Raw genomic sequence first — 18,666 nt, forward strand, 5'->3', positions numbered from 1 at the left:
TTAACACCTTTGAGTGAATATTATTTCTTTGATCCTTTCCCCCACCTTGTCTAGGTTTGGAACATCATTGATGCTAAACCCTCACCTCCTAACCTAGGTTGGGTCGAATTGGTCCCGTATGGTCCCGTTCCTTTGAAAAGACAATTCTTCAAGAACCATCTAGGATACCAATTTCAATAAGGATTTTAGAGATTGGTAACGACTCATATCCCCTAAACCTAATGCTCAAATCCTCTCATTCCTCTCCTAAAAGACATTGTACCTTGCTTAGAAAGCAAGCAAAATCTATCCTTCAACATCTTCTGGAAAGGGAATCATTTGGGTCACTCCACATCCACTCATTGATTTATTCTTCATTAGTTACTCCATAATATATTGGGTCTCCTCCCATCGGTGAAAGTCTATAAATAGTAGGGAGCCTTAGCTGAGGTGGCAGTGAGCTAAGTCTCCATTTGTTGCCTTTGGCCTAGCATTTGTCCTTTAGGGATCTCGTTTAGGTCCCCCACTGGTTTGAGCGATAACATGGTGCAAGTGTGGAGTCGGTTGGGCATGGGAATCTAGGTGCATCATCCTCATCCAAAAGGTGGAACACGAGCAATCTCTGAAGGGTACTAGGGATCCATGAAGTACTTCTGCTATGGTGGAGGCCCATGGCTCTCAACGCTCACCCTCCAAGTGCCAATGTGACCCTCTACAAGGCTCGTACCCCATATAGGGAGACCAAACCCCAAATGGAGACCCATCTGCAATCCTGCATAAGATCCAATGCATCCCCTTACCCTCCAATACAACAAATCATTAGAATAATCAAGTAAAAAAATTTACAAATCATGGATTCAAATAGGCGCTTCATGGTGGCATGCCCTTCCATAGAGGTGAGCATCGGACAGGTGTTTCCTCTCAGATCAATACCTTGCTACAGGGGCCTATAGTGTTCAGTAGCAGATGGATCAATGTTTAGGATGGCGTAGTCAAATCTTGAGGGACAGTTGTAGGTAGATGTTGAGGGGCATAGAGCAAGGGCAACATAGACAGTTACTCAGTGGACAGTGCAGAGGCTAGTAGCAGTCAGAGACTAAGGAAGCCGATGCAGAGCCACTCCAGTGGCACAATTGATTCAGAAATTGGATTTCAGTTGTAGTAGTTGCAGCAATAGCATGAGATCAGTGGCAATGCAATGCAGAGTTGGCCGCAGTCTAGGTTGTATAGTGCAGTGTCAGCAGCAGTGCAGATCAGTGTTTTAAAAAACGGCCAAGCCGACTCCAACTCAACTGAGCCAGACCGAGCCAATGCTTGGCCAGGTCGGCTTCGTGGCCGAAACGGAACGGTTGATCGGGTTGTTATGAGCCAGTCGAGCCAGTCATCAACTCAACCAACTAGGTAACAATTCAGCCGGCTCAGTAACAACTCAGCTGACTCGGTAACAACCCGACCGACTCGGCTCCTACATATCAATGCCTCCTACATATCAATGGTTGGGTTGTTGTTTATTGCATATTTATAGCCCTAAAGTAATCTATCACTGTGAGAAAGTTTTGAAATTAAAAGGCTGAAGTATGGTTATCCTAGTGGCATGAATTAAAAAACTGAAACAATGCATTGAGCCATACAATGTTTTTAAAAAGGCAAACGTTCTGGCAATGGACTAATAGATACATATTTACCTCTAATTGTTATAAAGCTTGACCAGAATTAAATCAAGGTTTTTGAGACTTCATTAGGGGCAGATTTCTTGAAATCATCTCCAACAGTCTAGGTAGAAGCATGAGACAGGTCGTCATGTAGCAAAGGCACAAATTTGAAGACATATGTTGATCAGTTCATTAGCTTATCATTTGGGAAGCTATGATTGGTTGCAGAGAATTGGTATTATTGTTGTTGTAGTCTAGTGATTGTCCTTGGGATGAGGAAGAAAAGAATCCTGACATTGGTGGCTAAGTATGAACTTTGTATTGGATAGTGCACTGGGTGCCATTTTGATATAATGGATATATTCATGAGCCTACTTTGATCATATTTTGTCTTCTCTCTATATTCTAAAGCTTTGTGTTTGGAAACATGAATGAAAATCTTTAAATTTATGCTTTTTTAAAAAAAAAAAAATATTTAATGTATTTTTTACAATGACCAAATCATTGAAATCAAACCAGACGAGTCGATACCGAGTCGAAATTTGAGTCGGATCTGACCCTCGGTCATTTCTGAACCGGAGTCGGAGTTTTAAAACATTGGTGCAGATACAGGGTCATTTAGCTACAGTTGTGGCAAACTAAGTCACCTGAGATGGGGATTCAGGATTCAACGAATACAGGGATTCGAGTGTCGGATACAGACACGTTGACTCTCTGGTACAGCACACATTCGGATATGTTATATATTATTTTATTAAAAATATATATATAGATATTTAAAATATATATATATATATATATATTTAAAAATTAGATATTTCTTACACAAATTCTCATTCATGATGCAAATTCATTGATTTCAAACATAGATATTCATATAGATGTAAGTTTTACAAAGTAACATTATGCATACAAATACAATTGTGACATGAATGATAAATCATAATACATATTCAATTCATCAATGATCCAATTGGAGAAAGACAAGATAGTAAGATAAAGATAATGTAGTTTTCTCATCAAGTCATCAAAATCAAAATGTGTTACATAGGTAGTGCAATGTCAATGGCAAATAGAAATAGCAAATACAAAACAACTACAAGTATACAGGCCTCAAGGGAGTAAGTAGCTCATGACTCATGAATCATCAATCCTCATAGTCATCATCAAAATCAACGTCATTGTCCCCATCATCATGGTCACCACTGCTCTCCTCTGCTGCATCCTCCTCCCCTGTATCCAAAGTCATCTCTGCATCTGTTGGTGTGGAAGATGACCCCTCTACAGTATCACTGTCATCAAATGTGATAGGATTTAGCACTGGATCATTGAGATCCAAATTGGCCAATGCCAACTCAACATTGTTTTCCAGACCCATATCATCAAGAAAGCCATCACACATCTTTGTCTTTCCCTTCAACCACTCATCCCTCTACCTGTAAATAAGACGAAGGTTGGTGTGCACATACATCATTATCTCTGCCCTGAACTGCTCAAGCCTGCTCTTCTTGACAATATACAAATTCCCATATGTGCTCCAATTCCTCTCGGAACAAGAGGATGAAGTCACCCGAAAGAGGAGCCTCATGGCTAACTGTTGTAGAGGAGGGATTGTTGCCCCATAATTTGCCAACCAAGAATAGGGCTTCTTAGCCCCCTGTCTCTGATCAGATCATATCCTGCAAATCGACCAGTGTCAGTGAAAAACTCTGCAAAGGCATCCTCCACCTCATCAAGGGATGCTCTATCCTGAAAAACCCGCTTGAATGCATCTTTCCTCCCCTATGAGATTTCACCATCCATGTCAGGAGGGAATTTGTGGGAAGTTCCACCATTCAGCCACTCATGGTTGTAGTATTTTGGGTTCAATGAGTGAGCCAAACAATGTAAAGGTGTGCAATTCTTGTCCCATCTACTGAGAAGAATATCCTGTATAGTGGTGAAGAAAGCCTTTGATGATATCTCATACTCGGGGCACTCACTTTGTAAAATAATGCTCCTCACAGACTCAATCATAGAATCCCATCCCTCATAAACCTCTCCTGGGATGGGTTGGTCTGTATCTGCAAATCAAAGCAGAGAAATAATCAGGTCCATGATCTGAATAAGTAGATCTACCCTCTCCCACCAAGCATCATCTAACACTGTGTCCTTCACTCTTTTAAAGGCTACTTGATCTGCCTTTCTCCAAAAAGACCAAAACTCTGAAATAACCATGGCCCCAAGAGCGATCTTGACCTCCCTCAACCTCTTCAACATGGTGAATGAAAAGGCAAACTGTGTATCCGCAATCTTTAACAATGATAGATTGTTGTACTCCTTGTAGATAGTGAGGGCATTTGTATGATTTTGTACAAAGTTAAGGATATGTCGTGCATCCTCAATAATGTTACCAATCCAAAGCACATCAGAAGCAATAGATTTCAATGCTAAGTTCAATGAATGGACAATGCAAGGTGTCCAAAACACTTGTGGATATTTAGCTTCCACAATCATGCTAGCAGCCTTGCAAATAGGTGCATTATTTGTAATGATTATTGCACACAAGAATCAACTCCTACATCTTTAATAACTTTAACAAACAACTCACCCATATATTGTGCATCCTTGTATTGTCCAAGTGCATCCACTGATTTCAAGAAAACTGGACCATTCAAGGAAGGCACCATGAAGTTGATGAGTGGGTATCTTGTTGGATCTGTCCATCCATCAGAAACAATGCTAACCCCAAATGTTGGCCATGATGCTTTAATAGGTTCAAGCATTTTTTCCACCTCTTTTTTTGCCTTCGTCAACAATGTGGTTCTAAGCTTCTCTGGCCCAGGAGGCACATACCCTGATGGAGCCCCTTGAGTTAAAGCTCGGCACATCTCAATAAATAGAGGTGAGTGTGCAACATTAAAGGATATGAAGTTTTGATAGAAAAAAAGGCAATGGTGAGATCAAGCTCTTCCCGTTTTCCCGTTTCTCCTTTTGAAAAATCTTGTCCATTGGACCAAGTGAAATTGCCTATCTTTTTGCTGCTTGTCCCCCATCATAACTCCCAAATGGGAATTTGTTGTTGCTTTTCCTCAAGAATGGAAGGGGGTCATCATTGTTGGTTTTTTTTTTTTTGCAGCCACATTTGCCATACCAACATTGGACTCTCTTTCCATTTCTTTCCTCTTTGGTAAAGGCACCTTTGTACAAGCTCCAATTCCACAACCTAGTAAAGCCAACAAATGACATTTTATATGGAAATATGTGCTCGTGAATGTATTGTGGCAATTGCTACATTTCCAACTCACATTGCCTCCTCCCTTCACCTTACTGCTTGGCCCTTGCTCTCTTGTGACATATTTCCACAAGGCATTTTTGTTACCCTGAGGAGGAAGTCTTCCCTCAACATTTGAAGTTGTTGTTGCAACCCCACTTGCAATAGAGGGAACACTTGCAGCAAACCCTGATGAAATTGGGAGAGGAGGGGCATCTCCAATGGGGACATTCTTCCCCTTCCTTTGCCCCTTCCCAATGGGAATTTGTTGTTGCTTTTCCTCAAGAATGGAAGGGGGTCATCATTCTTGGTTTTTTTTTATTTTGCAGCCACATTTTCCATACCAACATTGGAGTCTCTTTCCATTTCTTTCCTCTTTGGTAAAGGCACCTTTGTACAAGCTCCAATTCCACAACCTGGTAAAGCCGACAAATGACCTTTCACACGGAAATATGTGCTCGTGAAATTATTGTGGCAATAGTTGCATTTCCAACTCACATTGTCTCATCCCTTCACCTTGTTGCTTGGCCCTTGCTCTCTTGTGACATATTTCCACAAGGGATATTTGTTACCTTGAGGAGGAAGTCTTCCCTCAACATTTGAAGTTGTTGTTGCAGCCCCACTTGCAATATAGGGAACACTTGCAGCAGACCCTGATGAAATTGGGAGAGGAGGGGCATCTCCAATGGGGACATTCTTCCCCTTCCTTTGTCCCTTCCCTGCAGCCCTTGATTGAGTCATGAATGCTTTAAAAAAATAAACCAAAAATGTACAAATTTGTAAAAGAAATGCACATGCAAACCGCTGTAGTAAAAATGTAAAAACTAAAGAGAAAATGCACTTACCTCTTGCTTGAATCTCCTTGAAAATGCTCCCACACCCTTTCCTCCTTGCTCCCAAACACCCACAACAAACCCACGGCAAACTAAAGAACTCAATGTGAAAATAGAATAGAGAGAATTGCATTTATAACGTCGCACGGGTTCCTAATTTCCAGATTCAAATCCGAAAATCAGGACACGATCCGAATTCGATCATGCCCTAATTGGACACGACGTGTCCCGATTTCGAACTCGAATCTGCCTGAATCTTGTCTGATTCGCCAGATTTGGGACACGACGGGCCTGGGGGGCGAATCCAGTTTCATAGGTGGCAGATGAATCAGAGTTGTACATTTATTGGTGGGCAATGGCAGTGGTCACAGTTGTCAGTCATCAACAGCGTGTATGGAGGATGTTATGGAGACTAGGTGAACACCTTCCTCCCTAAGAGGGAGTGCTAGTTTTTGTAGCATCGGATGGTGTTCTAGTCTCAACTTTGGCCAAAGAGGCTTAGAAACATGAGGAATCCAAAACCCATAAATCATTTCTGGAAAATCCACCTAGAAGCAACTCAATTAAGTTAATTAATCAGTAATTCAATTTTTCCGAACTCTAACTTGGGGAAAATGATTAATTAATAGGAATTAATTGAGAAAGGTGAGATTTCTATAGAAACTCACATGGATCGACTCAGAGATGATCTTAGTCATCGATAAGGACTTAATCATGGTCGTTTGTGATCCAATTGGAGATTATAAGAGGAGGTTGATGGGGTTGGAGCTAAACACACAGGAAGAGCGAGTTTCCTTGGCAAATCAATTTTCCAAAGAGCAACATTCAACTGGAAGAAATCGATCCAGAAGGAAGCAGGAGCAAGAGGGAGATCAATAACAAATTTTTGGAGGATTCCAAATCTGGAAGAGTCAGGAAAGGAGGTCCAGTTATTTTCCCAAGAGGCTACGTAAGGACTACGCAGGTGCCTCAAGAGGGAAATTCAATTCAACCAGGGAGGAGGTCGTTTTAGGTTCCGGAGGCAGGGAATATTTTTCGAAGGGCAAGAGAAACACTTCCAGAGGCAGCAAAAGGCTAGACAACAGATTCAGGAGCAGATCCGAGCAGAGCGAAGAAGGGATTGTGCAAGCACTATGTAGAGGCCTGCACAAGGGTATTTCAAAGGCCATTTTCAGTGAGTAAATTGTTGCCAGAGTGCTTGTGGAGAGGGGCAAATTTCCCTCAGATATTTTTTCCAATATTTCTCTCTGATTGGATTGATAGATTAAGCATCCAAATTATACTCAGAATTTTTGTTGTTGCATAATAATAAAACCCTCATCTACTGCTCCAATTTTCTCAAATTGGGTTTTTCCAAGGACATTTGTCCAAAAATAACTGTCAAATTTTATTCTGTGTGTGTGAGTATTTTCTTAGTTTTCAACATTTTATTTTCCACGGCATTTTTATTGTAAAGAAATTGCAGTGTGATTAATTCGTTATTTTGTCGTAACAAAATAAACTGCATAATTTATCAGTTAGAAGAAATAATTCCAGTGGCTACATTTCAAGTGAATTTTCACATAAAGGAGATCCCTTGGGACTAGGATACAAGATTAACCCTCAATTTGAGGCAAGAGACCAAGAGTACAGTCAAAACCTTTCTTTCTGCCGAATCCCCCCACTAATCCATGCCCAGGTGTGCCCAAGAAAAGCAAGCATAAACACACAATTACATAATGAAAAACCATACCTTCGGGGTTGGAAGGCCCACCTTCAAACATACAATCATGACAGATGAGCAAGGGCACATAATGGCTAGCTCAGGTGGCAAAGAATAGTAGCACATCAAGCTATGAGGTGGCTGCAAGGAGCAGCTAGCTGCCGGCTGAAGACAAATCTAGGAGAAATTTTCTCCTATATGGATCACCCACTGGTGGTGGGTAATAGGTCCCAAGATCAAGTAGCATACATCTTCACCAAGGCACTCAATAGGGAGAAGTTTGAAAATTTTCGGGAAATGTTAGGGGTTATGGAAAATGAAATCATATTTACGAGGGGGTATTAAATATTGTAATGATGATTTCATAATAATATAATAAAGTTGTACATAATAAATCATTTATGTTATGTATGTAGTTATTAATTAGGTGACTGTTTCCTAACGAGGATCACGAGATCTCCTATATATATATATATATATATATATATAGATATATATATATGAATATGACACCATCTTATCGAATTTGGGATACATTGAAATAATACATCTCTCTTATTCATTCATATTCTCTTGTTTGTCTCTCATATTTTCTATAGTTTAACAGATGACTTTCTCTTGAAATAATCCCAAGTGTCTTCACACAATGGAATAGAAAAAGCTGCATTTCCGAAAGTTTTTATTTTGAACAGAACATGTGTCCTCACATATCAGTGTCCAACACGTAGGATATGGAACATGGGCTCTGTATGGATGTATCCTATTACTTAGGTGCTCCCCAAAACTCCACCCCTTAAAACTTTATCAACCTGCCAGACTTCTAAATGCATAACATATCTAGAATGACCAAATTAGTTTTTAAATGCATAACTTTCTCTTGAAATAACCCAAGTGTCTTCACACAATGGAATAGAAAAGACTGCCTTTTCTAAGGTTTAATTTGTAATTTTACAGTGATACATATTCATCACTTAATTCAGTCCAATCCCTTTTTTGAGTATACATGCCATAGAGGAAAAATATAGTATGTATCAATTACATAGCCACAAAAAGGCGACACAAAGGAAAGTGAAAGCTGATGGAATAGGTCTATCAGACATCACCAGTGTGCAGATAACAATCGAAAGGAACCAATTTATCTCCAACCTGCAAAGGAATATGGCATTGTTAATATCTAGGATTGTAGGTGGTGTATCTTACAAGGACCATGTTAACTAGTATATATACATAATTGGATTCCCCTCCCACCTAAATTTCTTGAAAAAATGTCAATTACAATTTCCCTGAATATTTGTCACAGTCCAGCCATGCATTTCTTCGGTTATTATGTTCCCCACATAGTGTGATTCCTGTTTCTAAAACTAAAAGTAGTTCCATCCAAAATGTCCTATATATATATATATATATATTGAAAAGAATATTCCCTTCAATATATATATAGGACATATTCTTTTCAATATATATATATATATATTGAAGGGAATATTCTTTTCAATATATATATATATATAGAACATTTTGGATGGAACTACTTTTAGTTTTAGAAACAGGAATCACACTATGTGGGGAACATAATAACCGAAGAAATGCATGGCTGGACTGTGACAAATATACAGGGAAATATGTAATCCTTTTAGGCTTCTTACTCAGTATAATGTAGCATGATAAGTAAACATTATGTTTCAACATGTTAAAGGAGCACTAATGAAAAAGAAAGAAACTACTCCATACCTCCATAGAGTACCCATAGCAAGACCAACAAATCCATGCATAAGCTGCATAAAATGGAAGCAACTGGATAAGTGAACAACAGTGAAAAAAAGAAATGAAACGACAACTCAGAATGCACCAATATAGATAATTTCCAATGTCTAAGTATCAATTCCTATAGATATTTTTTTCTTGATGTTGCCTACTAACTTTGTGTGCATGCTATAATTTAACCACATTTTATTTCAGTAAGAAATACAAAAGGGAAGTTCACCCAAAGGGGCCTTGGTTCACTAATGAGGTTCACGGAGTATCATGCTGTCCACTAGGGTTCCATTTCTGCTGTGGTCTGTCACACTCAAATGGCATGTTAAAAAGGGACGATGTTGGGTGCAAGTCCTAGATGAATTTGGTGAAATAGATACCCCTTAATGATGACACACATGCCAAAAGGAAGTCCACATTATGCAGTGCATCCACAAACATTCAAGCATGTTTCTCAAAGTAACTTCCCAAAAAATAGCAAAGATCAAAAACATCTTTAGAATTCCAACACTACAGCTATCATTTTCTTGGATAATTATCTTACCAACACCCTTTTATCCAATCAAAATACAACCATTAACATTAATTGGTTATGAAAAAGGTTTTATAATGTTAAAGAAGTTGCCTATATGCCTACCGCAAAATCAAGCAAGCCTAATGCAAAGCCTCACTAAGCAACCTAGGTCTTATGGCAACAAAGAGATCAGCCACCAGTGTCACCTCAGCGGCCTCTCTATTGCTAATTTGTTGTCAGATGTTACCCCCATAAGGGAGGCTTCCCTGGCAAGACTTACAAATTAGATGACTAGGGCTCCAGGCCAACTGGCTCTCTAAGGAGCTTGCAGATAAATTACCTAGAGAAATCTCGATAAAGGATGGCTCAACGGTGTTAAGGAGCTTAATGGTTATGGAAGAGGAAGCTAGCAAAGCCTTGGAGGCCAAGATGAGATTTACAAATGTTCCAGTACACTTTCAACCAACCCCAATAAACTAAGAAATGACTGTTACAAGTTAGGGTTTCAAAAATGGGCAAATTTACAGCAAACAAAACCATATAACAGCCAACAAATAGCCTTTAAATGATAAGATCAACAAGAAACTAAAGGTTATCAAAGAGGTAAGCAATGGAAAAAAGTCAACTTTAATTTATTATCGGCTGAAAATGCACAAAATAGAAACATAAACCCTAGATGCCAACCCCAAATTTCAAGGTTAAACATGCAAGAAATGATAGGTTTTTCTTTTTAAACATTAATAAATGCACTTGCTACCTAAAGGACAATAATATATCAATACAAAATCACTATTAAATGCAAATTTAGACTAACACCTAACCCTAGATACCATGAAAAGGAGAAAAGAGAAAAATTTTAAATGATCAATACAACTAGACTAGTGCCTTCATTCAATTGGGCAGTTAGCACGAGGCCAAAGTAGGAGAACCTTGGATGAAGAAGGTTGGAAGACATTTTTCACTTAGAAACCCTGTAATATCCCTTATCAGGGGTATCCCTCAAACACAAGCAAACTCCAACCAAAGATGGACTGGGAGGGCGTTTACTAGATATGTCGCCTCTAGAAAGAGGACGAGATCTGGAGGCTACCTGGCCCTTTCTAGACTCTGTCTAAGAGTATAGGAGAAAAACACACAAGTGGTATAGTAGCCGGGGAGCTCAAAGAGATAAAAAAAATAACAGTAGTGCAACATACAATAATGTATACATGGAATATAAGCAGATACTCTAGAAATGCAGAGAGGAATGCTAAGCCATTTTATTATACTGAGTAATGGAAAGAGTACAAGAGGTGATCAGAAAGATAGCACCTCGACTTGCACAAAGCAAGTGAAGAAATACACTCAGAATGGTAAAGAAATGGCCTCTCTCTGAACTGCGTCCAAGCTGTCGGAGAACTGTTGTGCTGCTGCTACTGCTGGAATCAAGTGAGGATTTGGGGCTGTTCCCCCCCTCAGAAATGTTGAAACTCTGGAATCAACCTTTGCTCAATAAACCCATAAAAGCCCAGAAAGCTTTCCTAAAATAGCTGACCCCCGAAAATCACTCCCTTGAGGATCTACGCTATCCCTCAAGGCTCTGCACTGCCCCTGAAGAGAATCCTCCAAAACTCTACCCGAGACTCTGCCAAAATCCTCCAATATGCAAGGGCTAATCCCTTGCTCAATCTCCAAGCTCAAATCCTCCACATATACCCAATCTGGAGCTCCTACGAAAAGAAATTGTGTCCTCCCCTCTCAAGACTACGCAGTCATCAAAATGCTCAATTCCTCCTCAACTCCAAAGATCGCTCCTCCTGCCAAATACAGATGAAACTACCTTGCCCGAGCAGGCACTCGAAGTCCCCCGGGGCTAAGGGTGAGATCTCCGAACGGAGACACTCAATGCACTAAACAGTGTTGCAGACAGGCTAAACAGCCAGTGTGCTCTAAGTGTTAGTGACTAGCTCAAATGCAACATAATCCCATGCCCAAATGAGAAGGCCCCTCTCTCCTTTATAGCGTTGACCTCTCTCAAAACCCTAAGGCCCACCTCCTCCAACGTAGCCTCTCTCTTGCCACGTGCTCCTTCTCCATCTGCACAGTCCCTCCAAGTGTCTATGTGGGCCCCCTTCTCTACGTGGTCCTTTGGCCCCCTTGGCTCCCCTTTTAAGTTACAACGTTGTGCTATTAGGGAGTGACTTTATTCAAAAAGTGAGTTATGTCCCCCTTTCCTCACCTTTTTATTTATAAATAACTATAGAGGGCAAAATTAAGCAAAATCTTATATTCCAATTAGCCGAATATTCCAATTAGCCATGGCTAATTAGGAATATTACAGTCTCCCCCAGCAAAATGTTGCTTGCCCTCATGTAATATTCCTAACCCAGAATATTCCTCAAACCCAGCAAAACTCCAACCAAAAACATGCAAATAATATAATAACCCAAAGATGACAAAATAACAATGGCACAACATATAATAATATAGACAAGAAATATAAGCAGATACTAAAAAATGCAGCGTGAAATGCTAAGCCATTTTATTATACTGAGTAATAAAATGAGTACAGGAGGTGATCAGAAAGATGGCACCTCAACTTGCACAAGGCAAGTGAAGAAATGCTCTCAGAATAACAAGAATGGCCTCTCTGCATGGGATGCTACTGGAAAATTGTCGTGCTGCTGCTGCTGCTGCTAGAAAACAAATGATGATTTGGGGCTACTCCCCTCCTCGGAAAATGCTGAAACTCTGGAATCGGGCTCTACTCAAGAAACCCAAAAAAACCCAGAAAGCTTTCCTGGAATAGTCGACTCTCGAAAATCACCCCCTTGGGGATCTGCGCAGTTCCCTAATGCTCTGCGCTACCACTAAAGAAACCCCTCCAGAACTCTGCCTGAAACTCTGCCAAGAATCCTCCAATAGGCAAGGGCGAGTCCCTTGCTCAATCTCCCAGCATAAATCCTCCTACAAGGACCCCAATCCCACACTACTGCTAGAAAGAACTGCGTCCCTCTCTCAGTGTTGCGCAGTCCTCCAGAAAGCTGATGAAACTATTGATAAACTACTACTGAAATGCCAATGGAAATACCTTGCCCGAGCAGGCAGTCGAAGTCCCCCGGGGCTAAGGGTGAGATCTCCGAACGAAGACACTCAATGCACTAAACAGTGCTGCAGAACAGCTAAACAGCCAGCGTGCTCAGAAGTCTAAACAACTAGCTCAAAATGCACATAACTGAATGATCAAAATGAGGGGGCTCCTCTCTATTTTATAGCCTTCGCCTGTCTCAATCCCAAGACTCACCTCTTCCTGCGTGGTTCCCCTCTTACCACGTGTTCCTTCCCTCTTGCGCAGTGTCTCCATGTGTTTGCATGGGCTCCATTCCTGCGTCCCCCCTTGGCCCCCTTGGCTCCCCTTTAAGTCACAACGTTGTGCTACTAGGAAGTGACTTTTTATTCTAAAAGTGAGTTATGTCCCCCGTCCTCACTTTTTTATTTACAAATAACTATAGAAGGCAAAATTGAACAAAAGCGAATATTCCAATTAGCGACGGCTAATTAGGAATATTACAGTCTCCTTGGGCAAAATGTTGCTTGTCCTCAAGCAACTAAAGTGATGGATGCTGCAAGATCTTCTCATTCTCCCAAGTGGCATCCTCATTCGGCAAATTCTTCCACCTCACCAAGAATTCCCGGACCATCCTCTCCGCAGCTGCTTCTCCCTGGTATCAATGATAGCCTCCGGTTACAATACCAAATGCCCCTCGTCATCCATAGGTGGTAGCTCATCTGTCACTGTCACTGTCACCTACTGCTCCAATGCCTTTTTCAGGCATGATACATGAAAAACATTGTGAATCTTGTTGCCTTGGGGCAACTCCAACTCATATGCAACCTGTCCAACCCTGCTTATCACCCTGTACGGCCCATAAAAGCGAGGCTTGAGCTTCTCAACCCCCTTCTGCTTTAGAGACGATTTTCGGTATTGCTGTAATCATAGGTACACCATGTCCCCCACCTCAAACTGTCTCTCCACCCAACCCCTGTCGGCATACAGCTTCTGCTGGTTCTACACTGTAGCCATGTTATCCTTGAGAGCTCGGAGAATATCCTCACTCTCTTGGATCCAAATCTTGGCTCTAGGAGCCTTGTTATCACCAAACATCACGTCAGCAAAAGATAAAGGATAATACCCATATAAGGCATAGAATGGTGACATACCGGTGGACATGTGATGTGAAGTATTGTAGCAGTACTCCCCTAAATGCAGCCACCTCAACCATGCTCGCTGCTGCCCACTGACATAGTTATGCAAGTAGCCCTCTAGCCACTTGTTAACTATCTCTGTCTGTTCATCCGTCTGTGGGTGATAACTGGTACTCGGTGTCAACTCTGTCCCCACCAACCGGAAAAGCTCCTGCCAAAACCCGCCCGTGAAATGGCTGTCACTATCACTGATGATGGTCTTAGGAAGACCATGTAGCCTGAAGATCTCTCTTAAGAACAGCTGTGCTATTGTATAATGTGCAGATACGGCAAAAAAGTGTGTGTACTTCATCAGTCAATCAATGACGACAAAGATACCATCCTTGCCCTGTACCATGGGCAACCCTGTGATGAAGTCCATCGAAATACTCTCCCATTCCCCCTCCGGAACGGGAAGAGGCTGCAATCATCCCGCGGGATGGCTCATCTCTCCCTTGTTCCTCTAACAAATATCGCACTCCCGGATGTGCTGGAGTATGTCCTCCTTGAGGCCCTTCCATGAGAACCTCTCCCTAATGGCCCTGTAGGTTTTGGTAAACCCCTGATGTCCTGCCAACGGTGAATCATGTGATGCCTGGAGTATCTTCTTCTTGAGCTGAGACCCCTCAGTCAAGAGACCCCTCAGTCAAGAAGATCCGGTCCCTGTAATAGATGATCTCATCGACCACCCTGTACCTGTCATCTACCACCTGCCCATCCAGAACCTCACATGCAAACCTGTCCTTGGAGTACTCAACTAAGAATCGAGCCCTCCAATCTGTATCCAAGCTCATAAGAGACAACGTGGCTGGTCTTCGTGAAAGGGCATCTGCTACCACGTTGTTCTTACCCTTGACATACTCAATGTCAAAGTCATATGCTTAGATCTTGTTGATCCACTTCTGCTACCTCTCCTGTAGTTGCTTCTGCTCCAAAAAGAACTTCAAGTTGTTGTGATCAGTCCTCACCCTGACCCTGTTACCCACCAGGTACTGTCGGTACTTAGCCAATGCATGCATGATGGCCAGCATCTCCTTGTCATATATAGAATACAACCTCTCGTGCGGAAGGAGCTTCCGGCTCTCAAAGGCTATAGGGTGACCTCCCTACATCAACACTGTGCCAATCCCCTCTCCCGACGCATCACACTCCAAAACAAAAGGCTACGTAAAATCTGACAACGCAAGAACTGGGCAGCTGCTCATAACCTCCTTGAGCCTGTCAAAGGCTCATTACGCTGTATCTGACCAACTGAATGCCCCCTTCCTCATCAAATCTATCAGGGGTGCAGCAAGCTGCAAGAAACCTTTGACGAACTTCCGGTAGTAAGTACAAATGCCAATGAACCCTCGAAGTTCCGTCACATTTCTCAGCTCCGGCCATTCTCTGATGGCCCTAATCTTCTCCTCGTGGACTCTCACTCCGTCCACTCCTATGATATGTCCTAGATACAACATCTCTGTCAACCCATACTCACACTTGGAGAGTTTGGCATAGAACTGTTGCTCCTGTAAGATACGCAATACCGTCTCAATGTGCTGGAGATGCTCCTCCCAAGTCCTGCTGTAAATGAGAATGTCATCAAAGAATACCAACACAAACTTCCTCAAGTGACTACAGAAGATGTGATTCATGCAAGACTGAAATGTAGCAGGGGCGTTGGTTAGCCCAAAAGGCATCACCAAGAACTCAAAGTGCCCATAGTGACACATGAAGGCGGTCTTGGGAATGTCCTGCTCCCTCATGCGAATCTGATGGTACCCAGATCTCAAATCAATCTTTGAGAAGAATCGTGCTCCCCTCAAATCGTCCATCAACTCATCGATCCTGGGTATGGGGTACCTGTTTTTCAGGGTCTTCTTGTTCAGGGCCCTGTAGTCATTGCACATCCTCAATGTACCGTCCTTCTTCTTCACCAACACCATAGAAGAAGCAAAAGGACTCCTGCTCGGTCGAATGTGCCCAAGTGCTAGCAACTCCTAGATAGCCCGCTCAATCTCATCCCGATAGGCCTTGGGGTGCCTATAGGGGGTGGTGATCACTGCCTATATGCCCTGCTCAAGCTCAATGGTGTGCTCAAACCCCCGATCTGGTGGCTGTCCTGGTGGAATCTCCCCAAACACTATGGCATACCGATCAAGGATGGACTATATCTCTGGATGTACCATCTGCCCTGTAGTCCCTACCTCTGATGCATGTAGTTCCACTGCCCATTCTATGTCTCCCTTCCAGAATACTGCCTCCATCCGATGAGCCGAAACAGTCTGAGGCGGATATGTGTGTTGTCCCCGTATCTTCTCATGCCTCCTTGTCTTCTCATCATCCCACTCCATCTCTAGGGTCTTCCAATCTATCATGACCTTCCCTAGAGTGATAAGCCACTGAACACCCAGTATCATGTTGGTGTCCAGAATATCGACCACGAAAAAGTGGTCAGTCAATGTGTAGGTGCCCATCGTCACTGAAAGCTCTGGAACATAACGAGCACACGTCATGGTCTGATCTCCTAGGCCCAAGACTGAAAATCCATTGAAGCTCTCTGTCTGTATATCTCTCCGCTCAACCATCTGGGCATCGATGAAGTTGTGGGTCGCCCCACTGTCAACCAAAACGAATACTTGCTGGCCACGTACTGTCCCCTATACACGTAGCATCGGATACTTGGGAACTCCTCGCAATGCTGCAAGGGCCCCTCCGTTGGGTGCAAAAGATGCACCACCTGCTGCTGGCGGTGGTGGTGGAAAAGGTCCCTGTATGCCATGGCTATCTCCTGCCTCCACATCATCCTTGTCATCCTCTTCTCCACTGCTCTCGGAGAAGACCTCAGCAGCACATCTATGTCCCGATGCCCACGGCTCCTAACATGTGAAGCACAACCGCTTCTTCTTCAGCTCCCTCCTGACATCGTCCTCAATCTATACTCGTCCTAGATTCCCCTTTGGAGGTGGAATCCTCACATTCTTCCCTTTAGACTAAAAGGGTTGTCTTTGGGGGTAAGCTGTCCAAGTCCTGGGTAAGACATCCTGTAAGTCCCGGGTCCTGCTGATAGCGTCCTGGAGTGTGGCTGGTCTAGTGGATCGAACTAAACCTCAAAGTGGCTCTGCTAACCCTTCAACATACATATAGACCCTCCGTGTCGTGGATAGGTCTGGCACCATCACAAAGACCCTCAAGAAGTCTGCAATGTAGGTCTCTGGGCTCCCTGTCTGTTTGAGCCTCATCAGCTCCACAAAATGCTGCTCTGGATCCCTCCGATCAAATCGCTCCATCAGTCTCCTAGTAAACTCGGCATATGTCGTCATTGTGGACTGCCCTAGTGTAACCATCCCATGAAACCACCAATCCTGGGCCTCACCATCCAAATGCAATGTTGCCACCTTGATGGCCTCTGTCTCCGACATCTGGTTAAGCTGGAAATAAATGTCCAGCTTCTCCACCCAAGACTTTGCCGAACTGTTTGATGAACCATCAAACGTAGGCAAGTGGAATCTACTCGCTGCATGGTGGGTGTCACCCTCATGGTAATGCCGGCACCCTCTGTAATGGTCGCAGGGTCTACTATCCTGCTGGCGCTGAACTCCTACCCATAGGCCTGGTACTCTGCAAAATAATCACCCATATGTCCGGGCTCTGCCTCCTGCTGGGCTACGACCCCCGTGTCGGCTCCTAAGAAAGTGGGCATGGTAGAGCGTGTAGGGGCATGTGAGGCCACCTGCTGCGCAGTATCACGCTGCTCTGGCAAATGGTGGGATGCACCCGATCCCTCACCATCCTGAAAAACCCGTGGGCTCTCACGCTGCCTGGCCTCTGCTGCCGTGAATCTCTGCCCCATCACCTCAATCTGCCTCGATAGATCTTGCACAGATTTGAGGAGCATATCCGCAAATCTCTTCCCGTCATCATCTGCCATCAAATCCTCCTGCTCCGCGTCCACCACAGGCTGCTCCTGTTCTACGTCCACCATCGGAACACAGTCTCCCTCTCCGTAGGAATTTTCCAACCTACGCTCAGTGTCTCTATACCTCCTACCTTTGTAATAAATGTAGAATTTTTCCCCTGGTGTCATAAATTGTTAACTCCACAGGCTGAGCTAGAACTATGCTCTGATACCACTTGTAATACTCCTAACCCGCAATATTCCTCAAACCCAACAAAACTCCAACCAAAAACATGCAAATAATATAATAACCCAAAGATGACAAAATAACAGTGGCACAACATATATTATAATATAGACAGGCAATATAAGCAGATACTCAAAAATGCAGCGTGAAATGCTAATCCATTTTATTATACTGAGCAATAAAATGAGTATTGGAGGTGATCAGAAAGATGGCACCTCGACTTGCACAAGACAAGTGAAGAAATGCTCTCAGAATAACAAGAATGGCCTCTCTGCGTGGATGCTGCTGGAAAATTGTCGTGCTGCTGTTGGTGCTGCTAGAAAACAAATGATGATTTGGGGCTACTCCCCTCCTCGGAAAATGCTGAAACTCTGTAATCGTGCTCTACTCAAAAAACCCAGAAAAACCCAGAAAGCTTTCCTAGAATAGCCGACCCCCGAAAATCACCCCCTTGGGGATCTGCGCAGTTCCCCAATACTCTACGCTGCACTAAAGAAACCCCTCCAGAACTCTGTCTGAAAGTCTGCAAGAATCCTCCAATAGGCAAGGGCAGGTCCCCTGCTCAATCTCCCAGCATAAATCCTCCTGCAAGGAACCCAATCCCACACTACTACCAGAAAGAACTGCGTC

General features: G+C 42.9%; 1 protein-coding gene across 3 annotated transcripts in view; it reads right to left on the reverse strand.

Moving 5' to 3' along the window:
- The window catches only part of LOC149207042 (uncharacterized), a 268,887-nt gene that overhangs the window by 80,390 nt on the left and 169,831 nt on the right, over positions 1-18,666 (reverse strand). For all 3 annotated transcript variants that reach the window (XM_089395651.1, XM_089395650.1, XM_089395649.1), the window contains 2 exons: positions 9,151-9,194; positions 8,523-8,565 (listed from right to left, as the gene is read on the reverse strand). In XM_089395651.1, the coding sequence (XP_089251777.1) occupies positions 8,523-8,565; positions 9,151-9,194 (87 nt within the window). The remainder of the gene's footprint in view (positions 1-8,522; positions 8,566-9,150; positions 9,195-18,666) is intronic.

Source organism: Pinus tabuliformis, chromosome 1_2 (genome assembly GCF_031772625.1).
Source record: "Pinus tabuliformis cultivar Carrire ecotype Pingquan chromosome 1_2, CPIR1, whole genome shotgun sequence".
Classification (NCBI taxonomy): domain Eukaryota; kingdom Viridiplantae; phylum Streptophyta; class Pinopsida; order Pinales; family Pinaceae; genus Pinus; species Pinus tabuliformis.